Source organism: Oryza glaberrima, chromosome 1 (genome assembly GCF_000147395.1).
Source record: "Oryza glaberrima chromosome 1, OglaRS2, whole genome shotgun sequence".
In the NCBI taxonomy this organism is placed as follows: Eukaryota; Viridiplantae; Streptophyta; class Magnoliopsida; order Poales; family Poaceae; genus Oryza; species Oryza glaberrima.
The window spans coordinates 10000001-10024275 of record NC_068326.1 but is presented as its reverse complement, the minus strand read 5'-3'; the positions used below and the strand labels follow the sequence as shown (position 1 = coordinate 10024275).

General features: G+C 45.5%; 2 protein-coding genes and 1 pseudogene across 3 annotated transcripts; 1 reads left to right on the top strand and 2 right to left on the bottom strand.

Moving 5' to 3' along the window:
- Positions 1–781: 781 nt before the first annotated feature.
- LOC127770923 (WAT1-related protein At1g09380-like) lies at positions 782–4257 on the bottom strand. 2 transcript variants are annotated; one of them, XM_052296695.1, is made up of 4 exons: positions 3658–4257; positions 2662–2724; positions 1374–1905; positions 782–1282 (listed from the first exon to the last, which is right to left on the bottom strand). In XM_052296695.1, the coding sequence occupies exons 1-4, from the start codon at positions 3837–3839 to the stop codon at positions 917–919; spliced, it is 1143 nt and encodes a 380-aa protein (XP_052152655.1). In that variant the 5' UTR covers positions 3840–4257; the 3' UTR covers positions 782–916. The 2 variants fall into 2 exon arrangements, with proteins under 2 accessions (XP_052152655.1, XP_052152662.1); XM_052296702.1 differs by having other exon boundaries at positions 3664–4219.
- A 10959-nt stretch (positions 4258–15216) lies between these two features.
- On the top strand, positions 15217–16924 carry LOC127760341 (uncharacterized; annotated as a pseudogene).
- A 3349-nt stretch (positions 16925–20273) lies between these two features.
- LOC127768023 (AAA-ATPase At3g28580-like) lies at positions 20274–22328 on the bottom strand. The gene is made up of 2 exons (XM_052293528.1): positions 21593–22328; positions 20274–21519 (listed from the first exon to the last, which is right to left on the bottom strand). The coding sequence occupies exons 1-2, from the start codon at positions 22234–22236 to the stop codon at positions 20580–20582; spliced, it is 1584 nt and encodes a 527-aa protein (XP_052149488.1). The 5' UTR covers positions 22237–22328; the 3' UTR covers positions 20274–20579.
- Between the last annotated feature and the right edge of the window lie 1947 nt (positions 22329–24275).

Below are 24275 nucleotides of genomic sequence, written 5' to 3'. Positions count from 1 at the left end.
TAACTCCTACTATCATATGTGCCCAAGTCCACACCGCAGATCCACAGTCCGACAGACTCTCTCCGCTTTCGGTGAGGATTCGGTTGTGGCGCAGTCGAGAAGATCGCGACAACATGGGGAATAATACTATATCACTTCACAAACATGCAAGTTAAAATTCATATTCTACATCTCGCAACGAAAAAAACAAATTTGGCTGTGAATATACATTAACTAGCTGTAATTTAATTTGTTTTTTTGTCGATGAAAAAAACAAATTAAATTACAGCTAGTTTATGTATATTCACAGCCAAATTTGTTTTTTTCGTTGCGAGATGTAGAATATGAATTTTAACTATGTGATATATCACATAGTAATACATTTTCTTAAATTTTTTTATAACCATTTAAGTGACATGCAAATAACAAGAGGATATCCCCTCGAGAGCGTGGGCGGAGACAGGCCTAGGCAGCTAGGGCTTGAGCCCTAGGCCTACCTCCAAGAACTTGTTAATTTTTGTTAATTTACCATGTAAATTTTGTAAAAATGAATACCCCATTAGTTGAGTCCTACCTTAGCCCTACTCTTATGCGATTTCTGGCTCTGCCACTGCTCGAGGGACCACAATAGTTTGCCAACAACATGTACCAATACAATGGGACAAATTAACAAAGTCTTCCTCCGATGAACAGAGCAGCTGCACAAGTGCACAATCCATTTTTAATGTCAAGAACCAAGGCACAGGTACAGTCTCACACACCTCCCCCAACTTTTACCTAGCTACTACTAGCAAACTCCCACATCTATATACTACCGCACCAATTGATATCCCCAGCAAGATGTAGTTGTCACACATGCAACAGCCTGTGAAATGTGCAGCTAGCGCATATATAATCAGGTGATCTGCCATCCATATGCCCCGGTGCGCCATCAGCTTCAGTTGCTGCAGCCGTTCCGGGTCGTCTCGTGCTTGTTGGTGGTGGTGCAGAACACCGGCAAGGTCGTCGCGGCGTCGGCACCCTTGCCGTTCAGCTCCACCACGCCGCCGCCGCCGCCGCCGCCGTCGAGGTCCGATGGCGAGCCCATCTCCCTCGCCTTCCCCCACAGCACCATGTACAGCCCGGCGACGATCAGCACGGACCCGATCGCGCTGCCGACGTGTATCTTCTCGTCGAGGATCGCCCAGCCGACAATGGCCACGACCACCAGCATCAGCGGGCTGAACATGGACACGAACAGCGGGCCGCGCACCTGGATGCACCACGACATGAGCGCGAACGCGATCCCCGACCCGACAACGCCCTGAAACCATCATCATCATCAACAGCTCTCGCGTCAGAAAAGAAAAACGAAAATCGGTTCGATCGATCGGTTTCGTGTCGGCGCAACTTACGATGTAGAGCACGGAGTAGAGGCGGATGTCGAAGCCGAGCTTCCACACGGCGACGCTCCTGTCCATGGCGGCGCTGACGCCGGCGCACTGCACGCCGGCCATCAAGCACATGATGGTCGTGCTCGTGTACGGCGCCGAGAACCGCTCCGACATCTTGGTCTGTATGATGAACCACACGGCCCACGCGGCGCAGCTGAGGATGATGAGGACGTCGCCGAGGACGGCGGCGCCGCCCGCGGCTGGCGCCGCCGCGCCCGACGCGGCGCTCTCCGCGAACCGCCAGTGGATGGGCGACGCCCAGAGCCTGAGGAGAGGGCCCTTGTAGAACGGCATGATCATGGAGCCGCCGACGCAGACCACCGTGCCGAACACCTTGGCCTGCCCGGCGGCCGCGCTCAGCCGCACCGACTCCATCCGGAACGCCGCCGCCATGGCGAACGTCAGCGCCGGGAGCGTGTTGCTGAGCGCGCACGCCACCGTCGGCGTCGTGGACTTGAGCCCCACGAAGTAGAGCACCTGGTTCAGCGTCGCGCTGCACACGTACATGCCAAATTATTAACTGTTGCGGTTATTTAAATCACATTAGTTTCTAAATAAACATTTCGAAATGTGTGCGCGTTGGTGCTAAGTTTTGATCTTGTCAACATATGTTTGGCCGTTATTTGACTGGATAGTAAAAAATGGGTAAAATCTAGTAACATGATCACAACATATAGTTGAATTTGCTAGTCGATCTAAGATTGAACGCGGCAAAGTGTCAGAACAGGTGAGGCAGAACAGAACAGGGTCACACCCCTGCTACTGTAAGTTGTATTCACTTTCCAAATTGCAAATTCAGATTATAACTTGTTGGATTGAAATAAAATTCCGGGACAAATGAAGGTTTCATCCAAAAAGCAATTAGTTAACCTGCTAATTAATTAATCAGTTTTGCATTGGCTGCAACCTTTTAAGTGGCCTGGTTGGGTTGTGGTGATCAACTAGAGTACAGTTTATTCAGTTTGTCAGTTCGCCATTGGTAGCGTTCTTTTTAGAGAGGCAACGGCATGACACAGAATAAGCATGTTCCCTATCCCTGGAAGAATAAGGAACACATGTGGAGTGCACAAACATGGCCATCTCAACTTCAGGGGAAAAGAGACAGTTTTGCAAGAAATCGGCTCCTTTGATGGGCAAGCCTAGCTAGCGATTCATTTTTCTTCTTTTTTTCCTTTAATTCAGGAGATCATTGCTGCAAGTTCGATTAATTCAGTGACATGTTTAACTGGTTAAAGGAGAGAGTACTTACCCAAAAATGGAGGAGAAGAATATCTGGACAAGTACTTTCTTGGTGATCACCATGCCACTCTTCCTGCATGCATCCATGTAGGTTGAGTACTGATTAAACCACTAATATCAAACTTGATTCAAAACGGTTAATTCATTTCCAACAAACAAAATCTTGGTTATTAAATTGATTGATTGATTCCACGCAAGAGCTAGATACAGCTGGTTATGTGAGATCAGCCTCATATGTTGCTTAGTGCATGAACATTTAAGACATTCAATGAGGTTAGTAAGTCCAGTTAATGAAGCTCTCCTTGGGGGTTGTAATCCCAGTTGGCACCAGGTGTAGTACATTCACATGGAGAATATATATTTAGAAATTACAGCGAAGCCATAAGTATGCCAATTGAATGGTTAGCCGCAAAAAACAAAAATTTGACTTGCTTTCGTAATCACGCAGAGCAAAACAAACTCGACAGGACAAGAAGTCAGGAAGAGCATCCTCTACAAGAGGAAACTACTGGTAGCATTGTTACATGAATATTGAGAACACCCTGTATTGATTAATTTTTGCCAAGAAAAACCGATGCATATGCCCTGTTTTTTTTTTAAGGGAAATCAGCATGAGACTATGTCATTTTCATTAAATACAGTAGGAGTGCATGCCCTGTTTCTGATATAAGGAGAAAAAGACATCTCAGAGATGTACTGAATTAAAGTCCGTTCCTTTCTTTCTTCTGATGAAGGTATAACAAATCAAGAGTCAAAACATGCCAGTGACACTAAAAGAATCATTTATTTTGCCATCTGAAAAAAAAAACATTTCTTTGAATCTACTCCCCACACATGCAGGAATGAATGAATTCAAAGGGAAAAGAAAAAGACCATGAAAGAATGAATATAATATTCACTAATCAGAACAAGAAACACAAGGAAGGAATCGATCGTCGAGGGAACGAAAGGAAGTAGCTAGCTAGAGCGCAGCACGATGCGTGACGACATAGATATACGTACGTACGTGTACCTCTCGAAGTAGTAGGCGAAGGGGGCGAGGAAGACGGCGGCGATGATGTTGCGGTAGGCGATGAGGACGTAGGGGCTCATGCCGGTGTCCAGCGCCAGCTTGGACACCACATTCATGCCGGCGAAGCCCAGCTGCACCATCACCATGGCCAGCGTCGGCAAGCTCTCCCTCCCCATCTCCCTCTTCTCTACTCTCTCAACTCTCAACTCCCTTACTTCTCGACCGTGCTGCAAGAACTTCAATTCAATTCCTCTTGAGAGAGAGAGAGAGGTTTGTAGGGCGGTGGTATTGATATGATCAAGCAAAGCTATAGAGAGAGAGAGAGAGAGTGACTAGTGCCGCAGTAGCTCTCTAGCTATAGGTTGCAGCTGAGAGGAGAGGATGCTCGGGTGTATATATAGGTGATCATGCGGTACTAGGTGCTGTGTTGGAGAGAGAGAGAAGCAGTGACAGATCATAGATGTAGATTTGAGAGAGAGAGAGAGAGAGTCATAATACAGAGTAGACGGTGTGATGACTTGCGGCAGTGAAACCTGGTAATAACAGAAGAAGAAAGGGTAGTCCACAAGCAAAATGGCAGCAAGCGGGCGCATTCAACGCAAAGCGCGCCTATTAGCTACCAAACGAACGGGCAAACCCTCCTGCTCTCTGCTCTCCCAAATCTTCAAATTAAACGGCTTTAGGAACACATGCGCACGCACACGCGCACGGGCGGCCGGGCGCACCCAGCTGGATCTCCGGTGTGTGACACACATGCAGATGCAGCACAATCTGTGATGTTGTGGGAGAAACTTGCACGAGATCGTGCCGTGCCCAATGGTGCCACGAGAATATTGCCGGAGAGAAATATCAAATATAGGCCAAGGTTACGTTTAATTTGTCACCGCGGGGCGCCGACAACGGGTGGCCGGCAGCGGCAGCAGCGGCTGGAGGCGTGGCCGGCAGGCGGCGACCGGCCGGTGAGGTGCCCGCGGCACGGAGAGGCACGGAGGCGCGGCACGGCTGGTGGCTGTGTAAGCCAGCGAGGCACGAACAGCGGTGACGGGGTTGGCCGCGGTGCGAGGAGGCTCGGTCGGCGGCGGCAGTGGTTGCGGTTGTCGAGAGGAGTGTGCCATTGCGATGCAGCGGCCTGCGCCACAAGAGGTGACATGGCGCGCCCGATGATGCCATGCGGAGGCTGTCCCGCGGGGGGCACTAGTGCAGTGGTGCCCACGCACCCGCGGAGATTCAGATGGCGGTGGAGCATCGGTGCGTCACCAGTGGATAGACAAGCGGTGGATGGCAGGTGAAAACCGAGCCCGGCCTTGGCCGGGACAGCAATGATGGTTGTTTGAGCGTCACTCTCCCTCTTGAGAGTGTTGTCGTGCCATCTCACCCCCTCTAGTGGGGCTGCTGGGTGAAAGCCCAGTCAAGGTTCTTGAGACCTCTTCGGCTATGCTTTCGTCGCTTATCTTCCTGGAGACGCTGTCTAGGTAGTACCCTTGCCGGAACCACCCAAACTCCTGCTGCAAGCTTGCTCTAGAGTCACATACTCTTATATCATAGCCCTAGTTTATACAAGTTAGCCACATAGGAGGGGCTTCGGGGGGGGAGAGCGGTTCTATTCTTCTCTCTCACCCTAAATCCCTCAGATGTAGATAGAGTAGGACTTTATGTCGGTTGTAAGGATTGGGTTGTGGGCAATCCCAGTTATAGCTCCTTTATTGGTCTAGCGGTGGTTGGTCATGCTTAGCGGCGCCCGGTCGGTGCTAGCCTTCTTCTGAGTTTGTATTTGGCGCTCTCCTTGTGTGGGTGGTGGTATTCTTTTTTCCTTTTCCCGATTATAGCCTCATAAGATTATAATCTTATAATTTTTTTTTCTCTCTCCGTTCAAAAAAAATTGTCATCGCGCAATGACACCTAATGCATCCCTTAGAATCGAGGTATTTTTTGAAAGATTTTTCGACGATTGAACAAATACTGTAAATTCTAGCGTCTCGAAGAAGCTATAAATCAAGGCCTCTTTTGAACACAGGAATTTTACATGATTTTCACGTGTGTTTGGTTTAAGGGTAATAAAATTCAATTTACTCCTTTAACTTTTGCAGAAGTACAATTTATCTCCATAACTCAACTAACGAATAATTACATCCTTCAACTCTTCAAACTGTACGGAGCACCCCCTATCCAAATCCAAAGTGCTTTGTTGGTCATGCCATATGCATGTCCTTGTATAGTCGACATATGACATCTGAATAAGCTTGGTAGCCTCATATACCATCCTTTCTCTCTTCTTTTTCCATCTGCTTCAGTGCCCACCCCGTCCAACCTAATCAACAAAACTGGCTCGAGCTCTAGCTATCACTGCAAGAAGATTGGGAAGGAGGAGGAGACCATCACACCAGCTGCAACCTAAACACCAGCCTCACCAAAGAAAGGGAATAGGGTGGGAGGGAGGGAGGCCGGATCTGGTTGAATTCACGTGAAATCCCTTCCTCAAGCACGTGACAATGGTGGGTGAGCCCACTATGAGGTCTATGGTCAAAGTCAAATGTCCCTCCAGTAAGGCTGAGTTCTTTCCCAAACTTTCCTAACTCACCTCCCTCATTTTTCGTGCGAGCGTCTTTCAAACTACTAAATAATGTGGTTTTTTTGTTAAAAAAATTATACGAAAGTTGCTTTAAAAAAATCATATTAATCTATTTTTTTAAAAAAATTCTAAATACTTAATTAATTATAAGAAAATACGTCACTCTGTTTTGCGTGCGCGGGAGGTGCCCGAACACAGACTAAGACACAATATGAGCAACGCCTCCTTCCCCTCTCACTAGTCTTTCACCTCCTCTTCTAGATTATATTATAAGGCACACGTGCATTTCAATATTTAACATTTAAAACATTTAATAAACACTTAGTATAATATGAAATAAATTTTATTTGTTAAAAAAGTATATCATTGGAGTGATATTTAAATTTACTTTCGTATGGTTATAATTTTGTTGCTACATACCTTATAATATATGAGAAATTGCAAGCTAAAGATTAGTTCTGGAGACCATACCAACTTTAGCTGCGTCTTACATTATGGGAATAGAGGGAGTAGATCCAATCTACCCAATCTCACAGAACACCAGATATAGGGCGGCCCTTGTGGAGGTGGAGATGCTTGGAGAACACTGTTGAGGCAGCAGAGGCGTTTGGGAAGGCAGAGCTCGGCGAGGTGGCAATACTTGAGGAGCTTGGCAGAGATATTGAAGTTAGGAATGAAAAAAATTCTATTATTGAAGTTGTGTGTACGATGAAAACGGTTAAAATTCTCGGTATGATCGGGTACTTTCTTTATTTATAAATTTAAATATTAAGTGACAACTTTAATACAACGCAATAGAAATTAGAAAAAATAATTTTTATATTTGACTAGAGACGAAAATGGTAGAACACCATATTATTTTTATGGCAACTGTCACGGTACGGTCCGGAATTAATTCATGTAGTATCTTTTTCACCACTAGTTGAGTGAGGTAAAATAGTTTTTTTCTTTTGCGCAAAAGTTGGAGGTGATTCCAGATTAATTTACCCGTGAAATTAGCTGGTACGGTGAACTAGCAAGGAAATTAAAGGGCAGCGAGGATCCAATCATTCGGGACATACCTTGGATCGAGGGGGGAGAGAGAGAGATATTCCGTTTGCCTAATGATGCAAATGAATTTGCTAATTAATACTACTCCTTTTTTTTTTCCCAGATTGAGCGGGCGGTTCCTTGTTGGTTTCTCCGACCATGTCTGCGCCCATACTACATACGTGCACTTGCAGTGAGGTTGGTGTGTCGCGCACTACTCCTGCGGCGTACGCTGCGTGCGTACGTGCGTGGCTAGCTTGATCGTGTGTCGTTGCTAGCTGCCCAACGGTGGCCCTCATGGCGAGACGAACCGAAACCGTTTCCTAAAGGCTTCGACAACCAAATCTGCAAGCTTTGCTTTTTTGTCATGCTCATGCATGTGTACATGTACTACTTAAAAATCTAGTATGAGATGGAACGTTCCAGTTCTAAATTCTTATATTTTTTGACGTTACATATATGTATATATATGTCACTATCTAAGACAACCATTTGCGTAAAAAAAAAACATATATATGCATTGAGTACCGGAAAGCATCGTATTCGACCATAACAAAGATTCGAGCTGAGACCGCTCGCCAGGGTAGCTAGGTCGCAATTATTAGCCAAGCTTAATAACCTTAAAGTTCCAGCCTAAATTATTGATTAGTAAGTGTGTAAGCTGTGGCGTCCCAAAGTGGCATGCGAAAACTGCCATGTCCAACTCAAAACACACGAGTAGAGGACGACAACCAGATCCCCATTCCAGCTAGCTTTCAACCTCAACTCGAAGTAGAAACTGATCGAAGCATTCATGAATCCTCTTTGGAACACTGGCCCATAAAAAGAGGGGAAAGAACAGCTTGACATTGACGTGTACTCCCTGCATTTCTAGGCAAAGAGCCCCTGTTTTTAGGTGCGTGCGTGCGTGCGTGCGGTCAGATTACTAGAGAAAAAAGTGTTCCCGTTTGTCCAAAGCAGGATGGAAATTCTGGAACGAAATTTTTAAAATTTCGGGTGTTTCAGTAGAGTCCGATAAAAATTTAATGGGATTTTCTCAACTAACTCTAAAATCGCCGTTCTCTCCGCCCCTCCGCCTCCCCTCATTGCGCTGCACCCACGCACCGCATCCGGATGGAAAAAAATCGCCATCTCGCCACCTCGACGCAGCCCATCGCCGGCGCTGCACGCCCCTCTCCCAGCCGTCGCCTGCTGCTCGGTGTCCGCGGTTGCGGTGTGCCACGCTCCGTGTGACGGCGGCTGCGCTTTGGATTCTAGGACTGATTTTTCGAGGTTCGTTATTTTCCCTACATGAACTGAAATTTGTATGAACTAAAAACTTCTGTACTTCATGAACTATTAGGACATTTATAATTGATGGTCTGTTCATGGACTAATGAGACTTGAACCTACATTTTGTCATCTGTCAGTGTTGTTATCTGTTTTTTTTTCATTTTTCAAAAATTTCGCCCGCAATTTTCAAATTTCAATACAATTTTTTAAAAAAAGTTTCGTCCGAAATTTCCGCAATATTTCTGAATTTTCGGTAACTCCTGATACAAATCAGTAAACCGATAGGTCGAACCCTGGTCCAAACTATTCTCTCTGTTTTTTTAATAAATAACATTATTAATTTGTAAGTAACATTTAATCATTCGTCTTATTTAAAAATTTAGTGTAAATTATTTTTAAAGTTTATTTAATGATAAAACCTGTCACAACAAAATGAATGAAATTATATAAAGATTTTAAATAAAATAAATGGTCAAACGTTATACTAAAAGTCAAAGTCAATGACGTCATTTATTTTAAAAAGGATAGAGTATGTTGCATTAGTTTTTTCATCGATCAACATTGTATTTCCATTATTATCACTGATGGCCTAGAGAAAATAATGATCATCATATGTGTGAATTGGTAGCTCATTAGTCAAAACTGCATTTATCTAGCTTAGCTAGAACATGGATAAAGAAATGAGTGGTAATTCCAAGGTAAACGTGGGCTCTGTCGTGTCGTAGTGACATTATTGAATATATTATGTTTTTCTGCATTTCTTTTTTAGTATATATCCAGTGTAATTTATTCCTTGTGATGGTAATAATGATAAATTGAAAAATATCAAAGAAATCGAGTTGATATTGAATAAATAATTCAAAGTGATGACCAGTCAAGAACCCAACAAAATTCCATTTAAAATTAAGGTTTGATATACAATTGAAACTGTTTTGTTTAAAATGAACTACGTTAGCCAATTTACGAAAAAAAATTGATGAAAAATTGTAAAAATTTTACATCAAAGGAAGCAGAAATAGATTTTCTTCATCCGGTAAATTTGGCCTTTTAATGTAACTAAATTTTGACAAACTGTAAACCATTCTCTTAAGTAAAGTGTGTCCTCGAACATCTACATTTGCATCAAAATCGGGAAAAATAATTGAACTTTTCATCTAATAAATTTGACATTTAATTGGAACTGAACTTTGACAAATCCAAAATTGTTCACTAAACTAAAGAATCTTTGAACATACAAGTTGTTATGACAATTCTCCTTTAATAAGTTGTTATGATAACTTGCTAATATAAGCTTCTCGGATAGTGGTAGCAAATCATTTTGGAAGATAGATAGAATGGGTTGTTTTTTATTTATCATTACTTATGGCTTCTTTTTTTGGGAGAGTATGCCAATATGATCTTAATGAGGTGTGGGGCTTTGCATTTGACATTCTTTGGGCTTTCCTATGCGAGAGCCCGCGTCCCATACTTCTTTGCAATAAACCCCTCTGTCCAAAGCAAAAGATTAACTTTAAACAAATTGATTTGATCATATTGGTACGGCTTTATCCCATTATTATTGCCTATCTAATGCTATCATTGGTATCTTAACATTATCACCAAACATCCCATTATAGATGGGATTTGTTGCTTACAAAAGTTCTTTTTGTGCTTATGACAGCCAGCTAGAAAGTTAGGCAAAGAAAAGTTGGCAAGAGCAATTTAAATTTAGTTTCCCCTCCTATCAAATATACTATTACTGTTGAGTTCCACATTGTTGTTTTTGGTTATTTTGTATGACATCCTCTTATTTATCTAAGTTACCATATAAATTAACAGCGCATTCAAACTACATATGGACACTACCATGTTTTTTTTCCCTGATTAAACGTTGTTTTAAGCATTGACCACAGTCCTACCATGTACGGTTACTACTGTAGTAACTTACTAGTAGACGTCACCCGCTCACTGCAGGATCCTTTCCCCTAATAAAGTAATGCCAACCGAATCAGGGGCATGTCACAAATTGGAGTCCCTAATAAATCCTCTCTCAAGAAAAGAAGGGAGCGAACTTGTACTAGTCTCCAAACATCAGTCAAGCTCATCATGTAGTAACTAGTAGTAATAGTAGTACAATCTACATAATTGACTATATTTTGTTGCATGTCCATACACGTGTAGTAGTATTACTATTATGTTGTTGATTGCTTGATTACTAGTTGCTTACAACTTCCTCCACTGATCCAATCCAATCACCCAAAAAAAAAACAGAAAAAAGAAAGACCAGAGAGCATGCAGAGCAGAGGACACGGCCGCTCAACCCGCGGAACAAGCCAAGGCCTAGCTCGGTGTTCCGTTTCCAAGGATGAGAAATATCTCTGGCTCCCATCGGATGGCCTAATAAGCCAAAGAAAAAGCCAAAATTTGAATTTTCGAGCTTAATTTTGAGATTGATTTTGAGATATTTTCAACGTAGTTTCTTTTTCAACATTGGCTTTTAAGTCACAAAGAACACATTTATAAAAGTTCTACCCACAAATTCATTTTTATTTCCTAATAAGCCGTTTTGGCTTATTAGGAAATAAGCCAAACGATGGGGACCTCTGTGTGAATGGTTCCAACTGCATGCCACGCCCACAAACCACAACACACAAATGCAAGCGGCCGAGCGCCGCAAACGCAAGGCCCAACCGCGACGCCCGCCGCGGTCGAACGATACCACGATGTGTGCTCTCCAGCTCGATCGCGACCAGATCACCAGACCAGCCAGCCAACGGAAAGGCTTGTGTACCGGTACACCTTGCTCACGCATGAGTTCACAAAACCATACGATTATTACGTCATGCGATTATTACGTGTTATCACAGTTATAACGTGTGGTAATTATCCCAATTTTTAAAACCATAACAATTTCGATGGTAACCGTATAGTTTTCATGGTAACCATTTTACCATGGATAATAGTAACAACATCCAAAACGGCTTGGTGAAATCCTTCTACGACACGTGAGAGTAATAAGAGTTTAATGTGTTAAGTCAGTGTCAACCACGGCAGGCAGAAACAATAAGTACGAAACGCACACCTGGCCTTGGCTTTGCAGCATAATTGGCACTGGCAATTAAAATCGGCGGAACCGCGCCGCGTCACATACGTGTCACCCTGATCTCGTGTCACTTTCGCCAGGTTTAATTCGTCCAGTTTTCGGTTCTCTCTCGCATCCCTGCTCTGGTAACCCAAAAAAAAAAATCTGTTCAAATCTGGTACTACTACTAAAGCCGAGAAAAAGGGGTTAGATTAATTGCGACTGTGGCAAAATTTGCCAAGTATATATACATTTTTATTTCGTGTAGTGCAATGTTGTGTGCGAGAAGAGAAGAGATGTGAAATCGTGAAGAGGGTTCAGCGCTTGCATCTTTGATACGACAAGAGTTCCCCGAGTTAATGCCCGAATTGCCGTGCACATTTCTAGCTAGCAGCTAGCTAGCCGAGTTTATCAAGATTTCGGTAGCTGACGCGGCGACGTGTTTGCGCACAAATTAAATCAGGCGATGGATCGACCAGAGAAGCGTCATGGACGCATGGCCACCAGCCCAAGCCTGATGACATCGGCGTCAACCAAAAGAAATACTCCCTCCATCTCAAAAAAGAAAAAAGATAAACCCTGTTTTTTTTCTAATATTTGACCGTCCGTTTTATTTAAAAAATATATAAAAAAATTAAAAAAACAAGTCACGCATAAAGTATTAATCATGTTTTATCATCTAACAACAATAAAAGTACTAATTGTAAAAAAAAATCATATAAGACGGACATTCAAACGTTGGACATGAAAATCAGGGTATATTTTTTTTTTAGACGGATGGAGTATATATTGATTGATTGGGCAATCAGATGACAGGAGTTTCGTTTTGTCAGTGCCTCCCTTGGGCAGTGCGCACGTATGTGTTGTCTGTTAACCTTTGATGCAACAAACTCTGGGGCGTACGTCTGCAAAACCGCAGCAACTAGAGGCCGTGAGATCTGGCAGCTTTGGATGTGGTGTGAGTGTGACGATCGACGGCCAACTGACGAAGAGCCTTCCTTTTATGGGTTTCGCTTTTGCATAACTGCATTTGCTGCCTTTGTCGTTCTAGATAGCCAAGGCACGTTTGCCATCTGGTCATACACTCATACTTAACTTAGTTTGCCCAACTTTGTAGAAATCGGGAAATTCATGCTTCAAAAGATAACACACTGCAGTAATTAAACCCGGGCTCCATGAAACGGCCACAGGATTTCGCATGCAAGTACGTCACTCATTTAGTAAAACTCGAAAAAGAAAAAAAAGGTTTCTAAAAAATATACATTTGAAAGTTTTTCACTTAAAAAATATACGTTTGAAAGTTTTTCACTTAAAAAACACTACATTTGTAACTACAACATAATTATGTTATAACTACATTTGTAACGAGCATATAACTGGATGTAATTATACTGCAACTAGCATGTAATTACACAAATCTACAATCAACTTGTGTTGGTGTGGCTGGCTAGCTTGGCTGGCTTGTGATTGGAGCTCTCAGGTTAAAACCCCAGCAAACGCGTGTCAATATTTTTTTTCTCTCCCCTCACTACTAGAAAACGCATTTTTCCTAACATTGGGGTCTTATTTTCACAGTCGGACATGACTTTTAGAGCCAAATGACCGCCTACAGAAATATAAATTGGGGTGATGTTCGCTGTTTTCACAGACGGACCACTTAAGCGGCGCCTGCGAAAATGATTTTCGCAGGCGCCGCTTAAGTGGTGCGCCTGCGAAAATAGACTTAATATAAATAAACAGGCGGGCCTAAATTTTTTCTAAGTCCCTCACCTCTTCTCCTCTCCCCTCCCCTCTCCCCGGCCGCCGGTCGGAGGCGGCGGCGGCTCCCGGCGGCGCGGCGGCGTGTGCTCTCGGCGGCGGCGGCGAGCGGTGGCGGAGGAGGCGAGACAGCGCGGCCGAGGAGGGCGACGAAGGAGGGCGGCGCGGTGGCGTGTGCTCCCGGCGACGGCGGAGGGCGGCAGCGGTGGGCGGGGGTGACGGAGGACAGCAGCGGCGAGGAGGCGCGGCCTAGAAGGGCAGCGCGGCCGAAGTCTGGGCGGCGGCGGCGGCTCCCCTCCTCCCTCCCTCCCAGATCTGGCCGGAGGAGGGAGGGGGGAGGCCGGCGGCGTGAGCCGGCCGGCGGTGGCGGCTCCCCTCCCCCCTCCCTCCTAGATCTGGCCGGAGGAGGGAGGGGGAGGCCGGCGGCGGCGGCAACGGCGCTGTCCGGGCGGCGGCGGCACAGGCCGAGCGGCGGCGGCGGCTCCCCTCCCCCCTCCCTCCCAGATCTGGCCGGAGGAGGGAGGGGGGAGGCTGGCGGCGGCGGCAACGGCGTGTAGTGGCGACGGTGCGGTCCAGGCGGCGGCGGCTCCCGGCGCGATTTTTTTTTTGTTCGTTCCTTCTATTTTAGAAGGCGGGCCGTTGCCCAGACTGCGAAAATCATTGATTTGACATGCGGACCTTTCTCTCGCCTACAAAAATGAGTTTTGGCCGCCTGCAAAAATGTTTTACCTAGTAGTGCCTCACATGCACGAAACTCCTAGCACATCCGACGATCGAAAATCTAAAAGGTTTTTGGGACAAAAACTGGCGCACGTTCTCTCTCCTCACATGCATGGATCTCCTAGCAAATATGACCGTCGAAAATCTGAAAGTTTTTTTTGACAAAAACTGGCGAACGTTCTACAGTAATTCCGTTGAGGAGGAAAGAAGAATTGCAAAGAGAGGATGCGTGCGAGTTGGGCCTGGGTCATCGACCCATTGCCGCGGACCGAGAGAGAGAGAGAGAGATCTGAGAGAGAGAACTGAGTGAAGAAGTTATGGGTTAAGGGATGAGAGACATAGAGATATGGGTTAAGGGATTATTAAGACTGACATATGGGACCAACATGTTTTACTATTTTTTATTGACATATGGGTTCATTAAGTTTTTGTTTTATTTTTTAACCGATACATGAGTGCCACGTAGACGCCAAATGGCACGAGACCTAGTCAACGTGTCACGTGAATGTCACGTAGGACAAAACCACCGGTCAAACCGCTGAGGGACTCAATTTGCACCGGTTTTTGAAGATGGGGGAAATGTTATACCCGGTATTGCAGTTGAGGGAGACGATTCAATCAAGAGCAAGAATAGAGGGATGTAAAATAGACTTATTCCACGTTAAAAAGGATCACACGGGCCTAAATGAAAGCCCACAATCTTAAAATATTATGGGCCTAAATTTAGACTAAAATCCAGGTCCTTCCATATGACGTCCACCCGTTTATTTCATGTCAACTAAATGACTATGAAAAATTTTCAAAAAAATTAACAAGATAGATCAATATGTAATATATCACTCCACGAACATGTAAGTTAAAATTCAACTTCTACAAATTGTAACAAAAATAACAAATTTAACTGTAAATATACATATAGTAATTTGAGTTTTATTTGTTATTTTTGTTACAATCGGTAGAAGTTGAATTTTAACTTGTATGTTTGTGGATTGATACATTACATATTGATACATTTAGATGACATGTAATAAACGGGTGGACATCCACTCGAGCTGTTAAAATATAGTTTCCCACCTCTTCTGCCCCCGGATCTCCGCGGCTTCCAGAAGCAAAATCGAATCAAACCAACTTTGTTTCCCAGCATTTAAAGCATCGTCTCCCTCGTCGAGTCGTCGTCTCCCCGCCGTCTCGTGCCCCCATTTGCCGCAGAAATCCCTAGCCTCCACGATCCGAAGAATCCCTAATCACTCCACGATCGATCCCCTCCCTTCTCCCATCAATGGCTGATCAGCTTCGGCGGCGATGGGCGGCGGCGGACGACGGCGTCCTGTACGAGGTCGCCCGCCGCATCCCGTGCGAGATCGATCGCCGCCACATGGGTCGCGTATGCAACTCCTGGCGCGTGGCGCTCGCGAAGCTCAAGGCCCCGGCGCCGCCGCCTCCGCTCCCGTGGCTCGCCCTCCCTGAGTCCGACGATGGGCTGCCCCGCCACCGTCTCCTGCGTCCTCAGCGGCTGCCGCACCCACGCCTTCTCCGTCCTTCAAGGTGCACGCGGCGCACGCTACTTCGGTTCGTACGACGGCGGATGGCTCTTCCTCGCCGTCGGCGGCCAAGCTCAACGCCAAGCCCTCCTCAACCTCAAGATCAACGGCTTTCAGACCCTCGACCTCCCCAACCTGGCGCCCGTCAACTCAGTGAATCCGAACCGTGACCGTGAGATGGCCATCGTCGCCGCCACCCTCTCGTGCCAGCCAACTGAACAAGGATGCATCGTCGCCGGCATCATCGAATCATCTCCCAACCTCGTCGCCGTTGGCCATGTCACCCGGAGCATTGCGTTCTGGCGGATGGGCGATCAGGTGGTCTTACCTGTTTTGTGGGCACTGGAGGAGGACAACCCATTGATGCGGCTGGAAGAAGTGGAGGACCTCCTATGCAAACATGGAGCCTTCCATTTCCTCACCCGAGCGGAAGACGTCCTTGCGTGCGAAGAACCACCGGTCTTCTACAGAGATTCCGTGAGTCTGGTCCCGGCAAACATGTTCTTCCTACCGCGCGTCCACGACGAGAACGAGACGGTTCTTGCTCGCTACCTCGTGGGGTCCGGCAAGAAGCTGCTCATGGTGGTCAGGCTAGCTAGTGGCCGGGGTCAGCGCACGACGTCGGCGTTCCGGGTGTTCCAGAAGAAAAAGCTCAACACCGGCGAAGAAGACGAGCCGTCCCAGAATCGCTCTGCTCATTTTGAGTACTACTGGAGCGAGCTGGACGAGCTCGATGGCCGGATGCTGTTCGTCGGACGAGGCTGCTCCAGATCCTACGAGGCGGGTGATGGCAGGTACCCCGGCATGGAGGAGGGCGTCTACTTCTTGGATGATCCGAGCATCCACCAGATGATCATCGGTGATGCACCCAAACCGCCGTACCTCTGCAGCGACAACGGCAAATGGTCGAGAGCACCAACTGATCCCCAGGGCCAGTTCGACCGCTCTTCCCGGAGCGAGGCCCATCGATCCACTCGCTTCCGGTTTGGATTCTCCCTAGAGTTGAGATCGACGACAGGTTTGGTTTTCTATCGGCAAACGTTGCGCGATCAACAAGGTCAAGTTAATTAGTTCCATGCCTTGATCTACATTGTGTCGTTTGCTTCTTGTTGCTGACGAGTTCAATGGTGTTGTCATGTTGAAACTGTTGCTGATTAGTACTACTGGCCAGCGTTTGTTTGTGGTGTAACCGTGTAAGCAGTAAGATAAGATGATGATGATGAACAGGATTCGTTTAGTGCAGGAATGCTACAGATGATACTTGCTGTTGGTTCAGTACCATTCTTCATTGCGTTTCAGTGCATTCAGCTACACTCTGTTCTGTTCAATTTGCAATTCCGATTCTAGATTATGTTTCCGATTACTCCAGTAGATAGACTGAATGGCCTGCATTTGTTTGTGGTGTAAGTTAGTGATGAAGCAGGAATGCTGCAAAATGATACTACCTGCTGTTAGTTCAGTGCTATTATTTCTTCATGTGATGTGAGTATGTGACTCGGTGCATTCAACTACACTTTACTCTCTTCAACTTGCATTTCAGTTCAAGCTTTTTTAAATTGTACTTAATTTTTAATCTGCATCTCAACTCTGTGGAATATTATAGATGCGACAATCTGTGATACCTGCAGATTGTACTGCTTCTTTATGATAGCTAGTTGCTGGCATTATGATCATATTACACTGCTAATAATCTACACTACTGAAATTAGCTTGTACTATACATTATTTAGTCCTGTAACATGTGCCCAATGAAGCAAAGTGTGTGTGAAGAGGTTGAAATCTCAAGATTAATGCAGTTATTATATACCAGGTTATTGACCTTGTTCCGCTTCCACGGTTGCTGTATATTGTACTTCAGAGACTGATTAATTAGTCTTCACTTCAACGGTTAGATGAAAAAGGACTACAGGTTTCCTTTCCAACAAAAAATCACTAGCAACAGACCATCAATAATCATCGATGTGTTAATCGATTGCTGCAAACAATTTGCTACCTTAGTGTACCCTTTATCCTAATTCAAGATGTTAGCATGAGAGAGAGAATCGTGTCCTCTGCTCCGTTTAAATTAAGTGAACTTGCATAGTTGCATGCAGTGCCGCCCTTTGGCGTCTTGCCCATCCCCCCTCACCAGCGCTTTTTAATTAGCGTGTTTGGTCGTCACATTGTAATCACGAGAATAAGCTTAAGTCCTTGTTTTCCTTTTTTTTCCCTCCCTTTTCTCCCCCCCCCCCCTCCCTCTCTATTTTGTTTGCCGTTTGTGTAAATTTTATTGCTCTTAATATAAAAGTGTGCAATCCTTTTACGTATTAAAATAAAGTTGTCTGCAGTCAAATTTTGTTCTGTAACATCTAGCACACTACTGTCCCTTTGCTTGAATGATTTATACTAGTACTAGAGTAATGCTGCACATACTATTCTTTTTTTTACAAAACTCTTACAAATAAAGATCATAACCATTTGATCTAGTCAATTGGTAGTTATTAGAAGTCAAGATGCAATCAGGGTTTGCCATATCAGCTTTTTAAAGAGTTTGTACGAATTTGTTTCAGAGTTGCTAGAAATATAGCGCCATATGCTACAGTCGATTGTTTTTCAGCCACTTACACAGTAGTTACACCTTATTTACACCCCACTTACATATGTAATTAATATGTAATTTTCGAATTTACATATGTAATTTTAGTACTTATATATGTAATTTTGAGACTTATATTGTAAATACACTAAAATTACATATGTAATTTAGGGACTTACAATGTAAATACATGCCGACTATTTTTTGATGAAAAATATGGCGCCATAAATATAGCTACACCCCATAACGGTTTATGTCGCCATATTTATGGCGCCATATTTTTCAAAAAAAAATAGTCGTTATGTATTTACATTGTAAGTACTTAAATTACATATGTAATTTTAATGTATTTATAATGTAAGTCTTAAAATTACATATGTAAGTCCTAAAATTACATATGTAAATTCAAAAATTACATACTAACTACATATGTAAGTGGGGTGTAAGTGTGGTGTAAATGAGGTGTAATTTCTGTGTAAGTGGCTTAAAAAAATCGATTATAGCATGTGTCGACGTAATTTTAGCTAACCCGATCCGGTGTCGTGCTTGATTCATATCATGTAAATTATCACGGCACGAATCTTTGTGGGGATCGAGTGATCCAGAAATCGACTGTAACGAAGCAAAAAAATGTGGCGACAGTAGTTTAGCAAAACCGTTATCTTTAAGCAGGTCGGATTAGAGACCGATACACTCTAAGCATCCAATGGGCCTGTTAGGAAGCCGACGTTGATCTTAGCATATCATGGGCCCAGAATTTCCACTAAAATCCAGGCCATTTTACATAGGAATAAGTCCACTTTGACTCCCAAAAAAGTGGCCCGAATCTAATCCATGACTCTGGACCGCAAAACTGGATATCTTGACCTCCGAACTATTGAAACCGGTGCAATTTAACTACCTTAGTGGTTTTAGAGGGTGGTTTCACTAGCGTGGCGCTTACATGGCAGTGTTGACTTAGTGTTCATTCCACGTGACGCTTATGTGGCATTAGAAGTTAAAAAAATGTGGGACCTATTTATTATTTACAGTCAAAAACAATTGTGGGACCCATATGCCATTCTCCCTTTCTTTCCCTTCTTCCTCCTCCCTCTCTCCCTTATCTCTCCCTTACCGTTGGTGCGCCACTGGATCGGCAGCCGCTTGATGGTGCGGTCTACCTGAAGATGGCTCTCCACTGCACCCACGGTGCCCTTCATAGTCCACTTCGTCTAATAAGAATGTCGAGCAGGATGTCATCCTCCTAGCCGCTTTATGAGTGATGAAGTTATAGGTGGACGGCGATGGCGAGTGGCCCATGGCTAGCGGTGAGCATAGAGGAGGCCAAGCACTCAGTGTGGCTAGGAGCAATAGGGAGGAGGCCACGCCATGGCGGGCGAGTGGCCCTGGCCGGCGGCTAGAGGCGAGCATGGAGAGTGAGCACTCGGTGTGGCGTGGGGAGGAGAGGGAACTCAATGTGGTGAGAGCATGAAGAGACATCGAGAACGTCAACAACACGAACTAGCGAGCACTGCGCACAAGAGTGCGACGATAGATAGGTTTGCTGTGGGTGTAGCAGGAGGAAGTGTTGAGGGGCTCATGGAGAGGACGACGATGTCGACGATGGTGAGGCTGGGAGCATTGGGAGACATGCACGGTGCCTAACACCGATAACGGGGAAGACGAGAGTGTTTGGCAATCCCACTGAGCAAGCGGCCTGTGAGGGGAGATAGGGAAGTGGTGGAAGAAGAAGTTTAGAGGTAGTCACTTAGATGTGGGTCCAACGTCTACTTTTTAATTTCTTTAATGACTGAACTATCACATGGATCCCACGTCAACCAAACCGGTCTTAAAATAGATGAGGGGGGTTAGTTTACACTGATTTCAATACATTGGGGAGGTGATGTATCCGGTTTCATGGCTGAGGATGCGTAGCAAATTTGATCAATAGTTCAGAGTTAAATTGACATTTTTGCTTTTAAAAAAGAAAAAAAAAGAGGAGAGATTGACTAAGTATAATAGCAGACTATAAGTCAGCTATAAGCACATGTGAAGGAGATAAGAGAGGAGAGAGAATAGAAGTTAATTATAGATTTGTAGTCAGCTGCAGCATGAAATCCAAGACACTTGTGTGTGTATATGAGAGGTGAGATCAGGTATTAACGATGTGGTATATATTTATAAGTAACTATTGTATAAATAAGTTATTAAATTGGTTATATATGATTTAGAGCTAGTCGTTCGTTATATTGCTATAAGTACAACTGCGAGGAAACTCCTTTGCAATAGACATGTACTCGTTTCCGTGTTCCACAGCAATTTTGTTCCGCTGTGCTCAAATATCAGACTGAACAGTAAATACTCGTTTGCGTGTCCATCGCAGAACCTAGCAATTTGAAAATTCCCGTATCTTCAAATTTTGGGATACTTTCGTCCATTTTGTTCTTCCCGAGTGTTGTCACGATCCATTTCTGCCGCCTTCGCTTCTTCCTCTGCCTCGGCCTTCGCCTTCGCCTCTGCCTCAGCCTTCGCCTTCGCATTCGCCTCTGCCGTCTGCTTCAGCTCGTCGATCACGATCTCGAGGCGGGAGGACTCGTCGTCGGAGCCGGCGCGCTTGGCCGTCATGAGGCACTCGGCGACGTCGGCCGGCGTGATGCTCTCCCTGCCGAGGATCTCGCCGACGGGGCCGAACAGCCGGTGGTCGTCGACGTCTAGGTAGTTCTTGGCGAGGGTCTTGAACGCCTCGATTCCGCAGTACGACATCTCGATGCGCATGTCCATCCTGCCCCGCCGGATCAGCGCCGCGTCGAGCTTGTCGACGTGGTTCGTCGTGAACACGACGATCCGCTCGCCGCCGCACGCCGACCAGAGCCCGTCGATGAAGTTGAGCAGGCCGGACAGGGTCACCATGCTGCCGTCACGGTCATGGCGCCTGCTGCCGTCGTCCCTGTCGTTCCGGCGCCCCCGCCGCTGCGTGGCGGCGCGGTCGCCGGTGAGGTCGAGGGAGCAGTCGATGTCCTCGATGACGATGATGGACTTGCTGGTCGTCTCGATCAGCAGCCTGCGGAGGTCGTTGTTGTCCTTCACCACGGTGAGCTCGACGTCGTAGATGTCGTAGTCGAGGTAGTTGGCCATGGCGGCGATCATGGTGGACTTGCCGGTGCCCGGCGGGCCGTACAGCAGGTAGCCCCGCTTCCACGGCTTGCCGGCGCGCCGGTAGAAGTCCCTGTCGCTCCGGAACGCGTCGAGGTCGTCGATGATCTCCCTCTTCCTGGCCGTGTCCATGGCCAACGTGTCGAACGTCGTCGGGTGGTCGAAGTCGATGTAGCTCCATGCTTTGTAATCGTACCGGCTGCACAGTCACATCAACGCAATGATCAGCAAGATCGAAATGAAAAAAAAAAGAAGAAAATGTGAAAATGTACAAGGAGTCGCCGGATTTGTTGTTGGTGTAGAGGCGTCGGCGGCGGTTGCTGAAGAGGATCTCGCGGCCCTTCCGGCGGACGTGCGGCAGGTACTCGTCGACGACGAGGCGGCGGTCGCGGTGGTGGAACGTGAGGCGCTGGCACTGCCTGGTGTGCGCCCTCTGCTGCCCCTGCGAGTCCTCCCGCACCACCGACGTCCACCACAGCGCGGCGCCCCGGAACTCGTCGGCGACGTCCTGCCCGTCGCGCATGCTGATCACGACGCCGTCGCCCTCGGACGCGCCCTCGGCGCGGAGCTCGCGCGCCTCCCCCGCGCACGCGTCGCTCAGGTACGCCTTCACCTCCTCGTAGGTGCTGTCGCCGCTGTCGGTGACGCGGCCGTACCGGGAGTAGTGCGCGCTGGCGCCGCCGGGCTCGGAGACGTCGACGGTGACGTAGGGGTCGACGACGGCGAGGAGGCGCCGGGCGTGGCGGCGGAGGAAGAGGTTGAAGTAGGTCTTGAACAGCCGCCGCGGCGCGTAGGCGGCGAGCAGCGGCGCCAGGAGGAGCCACAACGAGCCGAAGTTGGACAGCACCGAACCCAGGTTGGCGAACGCCCAGCGCCGCCACTGGACCACTTTGCCCGTCTCGGCGGAGAGAGCCATGGACGGCGGCGATGACGTACGGCACCAAGCGGCGAGTTCGCAGCACACGGGTCTCTGGCTCTCTGTCCGCGCGTGCAGATTTACGTGGCGCGCTTCTGCCACATTTATATCTTTTTAAAGTAAAAAATAATCTCACGATCTCATTTGACCATTTATTACCTGCTAATTAAGCTTAAAAGTAGCCACTCGACCTCTTCTCCCCGTGATAAAATATAGCAACATAGTATTTAATTAAACGCCATCTAACACTACGAATTTAAAAGAAAATATATATCTTTGACTATTATTTTTTTATAAATTTGTGTAGTTTAATATGTGAATTATATATTATAGAATTATTTTCTATGGTGAATTTTAAAAAATGTAAATATGATGATGTTAAACTATATAATTAAGTTTATAAAAATTAATGAGCAAAGATTAAAATGTTTGATTTGAAATAAAATTAAACGGCAAAATAATTCAAAACGGAGAGGATAGCTTATTGAGTTACTCCATCTGTCTCAAAATAAATTTATCTCGTACTTGATATGACACATCGATTGGTTTATTTTATTAAGTGAGTACAATTTATGACAATGAATATCTACTCACAAATAATTGTAACATATGTTTGTAGAAAAACCGGTCTTTACTAGGCCCTGTTTGTTTCAGCTTATGATTATTATAATCTAGATTATTAAGCCAGATTACTATAAGCTGGATTATAATAAGCTGGCATAGAATAAGCTGTAAGTTGTTTGTTTGTCTGGATTATTTAAGGCATGGATTATTGGGTTTGAAAGGTTAAAGTCTATAATGCCCTCAGCTATCTGTTCGGTTGATGGCGTAGGTGGGTAATTTTTCTCAAGTATGTAGGGGTAGTGGGTCTTTAGCCACTCAATAATCTGAAAAAAGCTCCTCTAGAGCAGCTTATCAGATTATAATAATTTGGCTTATAGATTATAATAATCTGCTATAATAATCTACTTGTTTATTTCAACTTACTTTTAATAAGCTATATTATAATATTCCTAAGCTGAATCAGACAGGCCTAACCCACGCGGACAAGTCTTCTCTCGATTGAGCGTCACCGCTCACCACGAAGGTACCAAACAAATACCTAACCACAATTTGTTTTTTACACCTTGTCTTCACTCATGACAATGACGTAAAGTTGTAGTACTACAATTTCCCTGGTTGCTAGAGTTGACTTGGGTGCTCATAGTCAATCAAGAAAATTGGAGATTCATATGACGTGCTCTCTCATGATTTTGTATCGACTCTTCCAAACTACTCCCTCCGTTATAATCAATCTAACAGAAGATACGATATTTCTTAGAATAATATATCTGGACATATTAAGAGAGGTCGCAGATTATTTTTTTTTAGAGCGGAGGAAGTATGTCCAATATAAATAAACACCAAAGCAAACAGAGAAAATGACAGAGACTAGAATGTAAGGACTAAGCTGGGAATAACCAAAAGACTGGAATGCAAATAAACAAAAGACGTGTCATGGCCGGCAGATGTCTACATGGTCGGTGGTGACAAGGAAATAGACGACTAGCAGCGTCATACTTGCTGAGTCCAAAATGTCCCAAAGTTGATTCAGTTCATTTGCCCATCATTTTCTTAATGACATGTCGATCCAGGGTTTTAGAAAGTGGGAAGGAAGTTAAACAATATGTGAAATTGACGGACAAAATATAAATTAGACATACCTAATTTCTTTGGCTTGCTTTATAGTCACCTGGAACACCTGAAAAAACCTAGCTGATCAATCAATTTTCAACGGCCGTGATTGCTTTAAGATTTATGTGTGGATTATAATCCTTTTCCTTCCTTCCTCTTCTCCCCATTTCCACCTCAGCCTACTTGCCAAGACCTTCGCCCATGCGCTAACTGTGTACTATACCAGCGACGCCCGTACAAGCTTGTCATCATCAAGCCATCTCGACGAGATTTCCCAGCCCCGCCACTCATCCGCATCTCTCATTCATAACACCACCTCCTAACTATTTCGGTGAGATTCCACTATACCTAATATCGTCGCACTG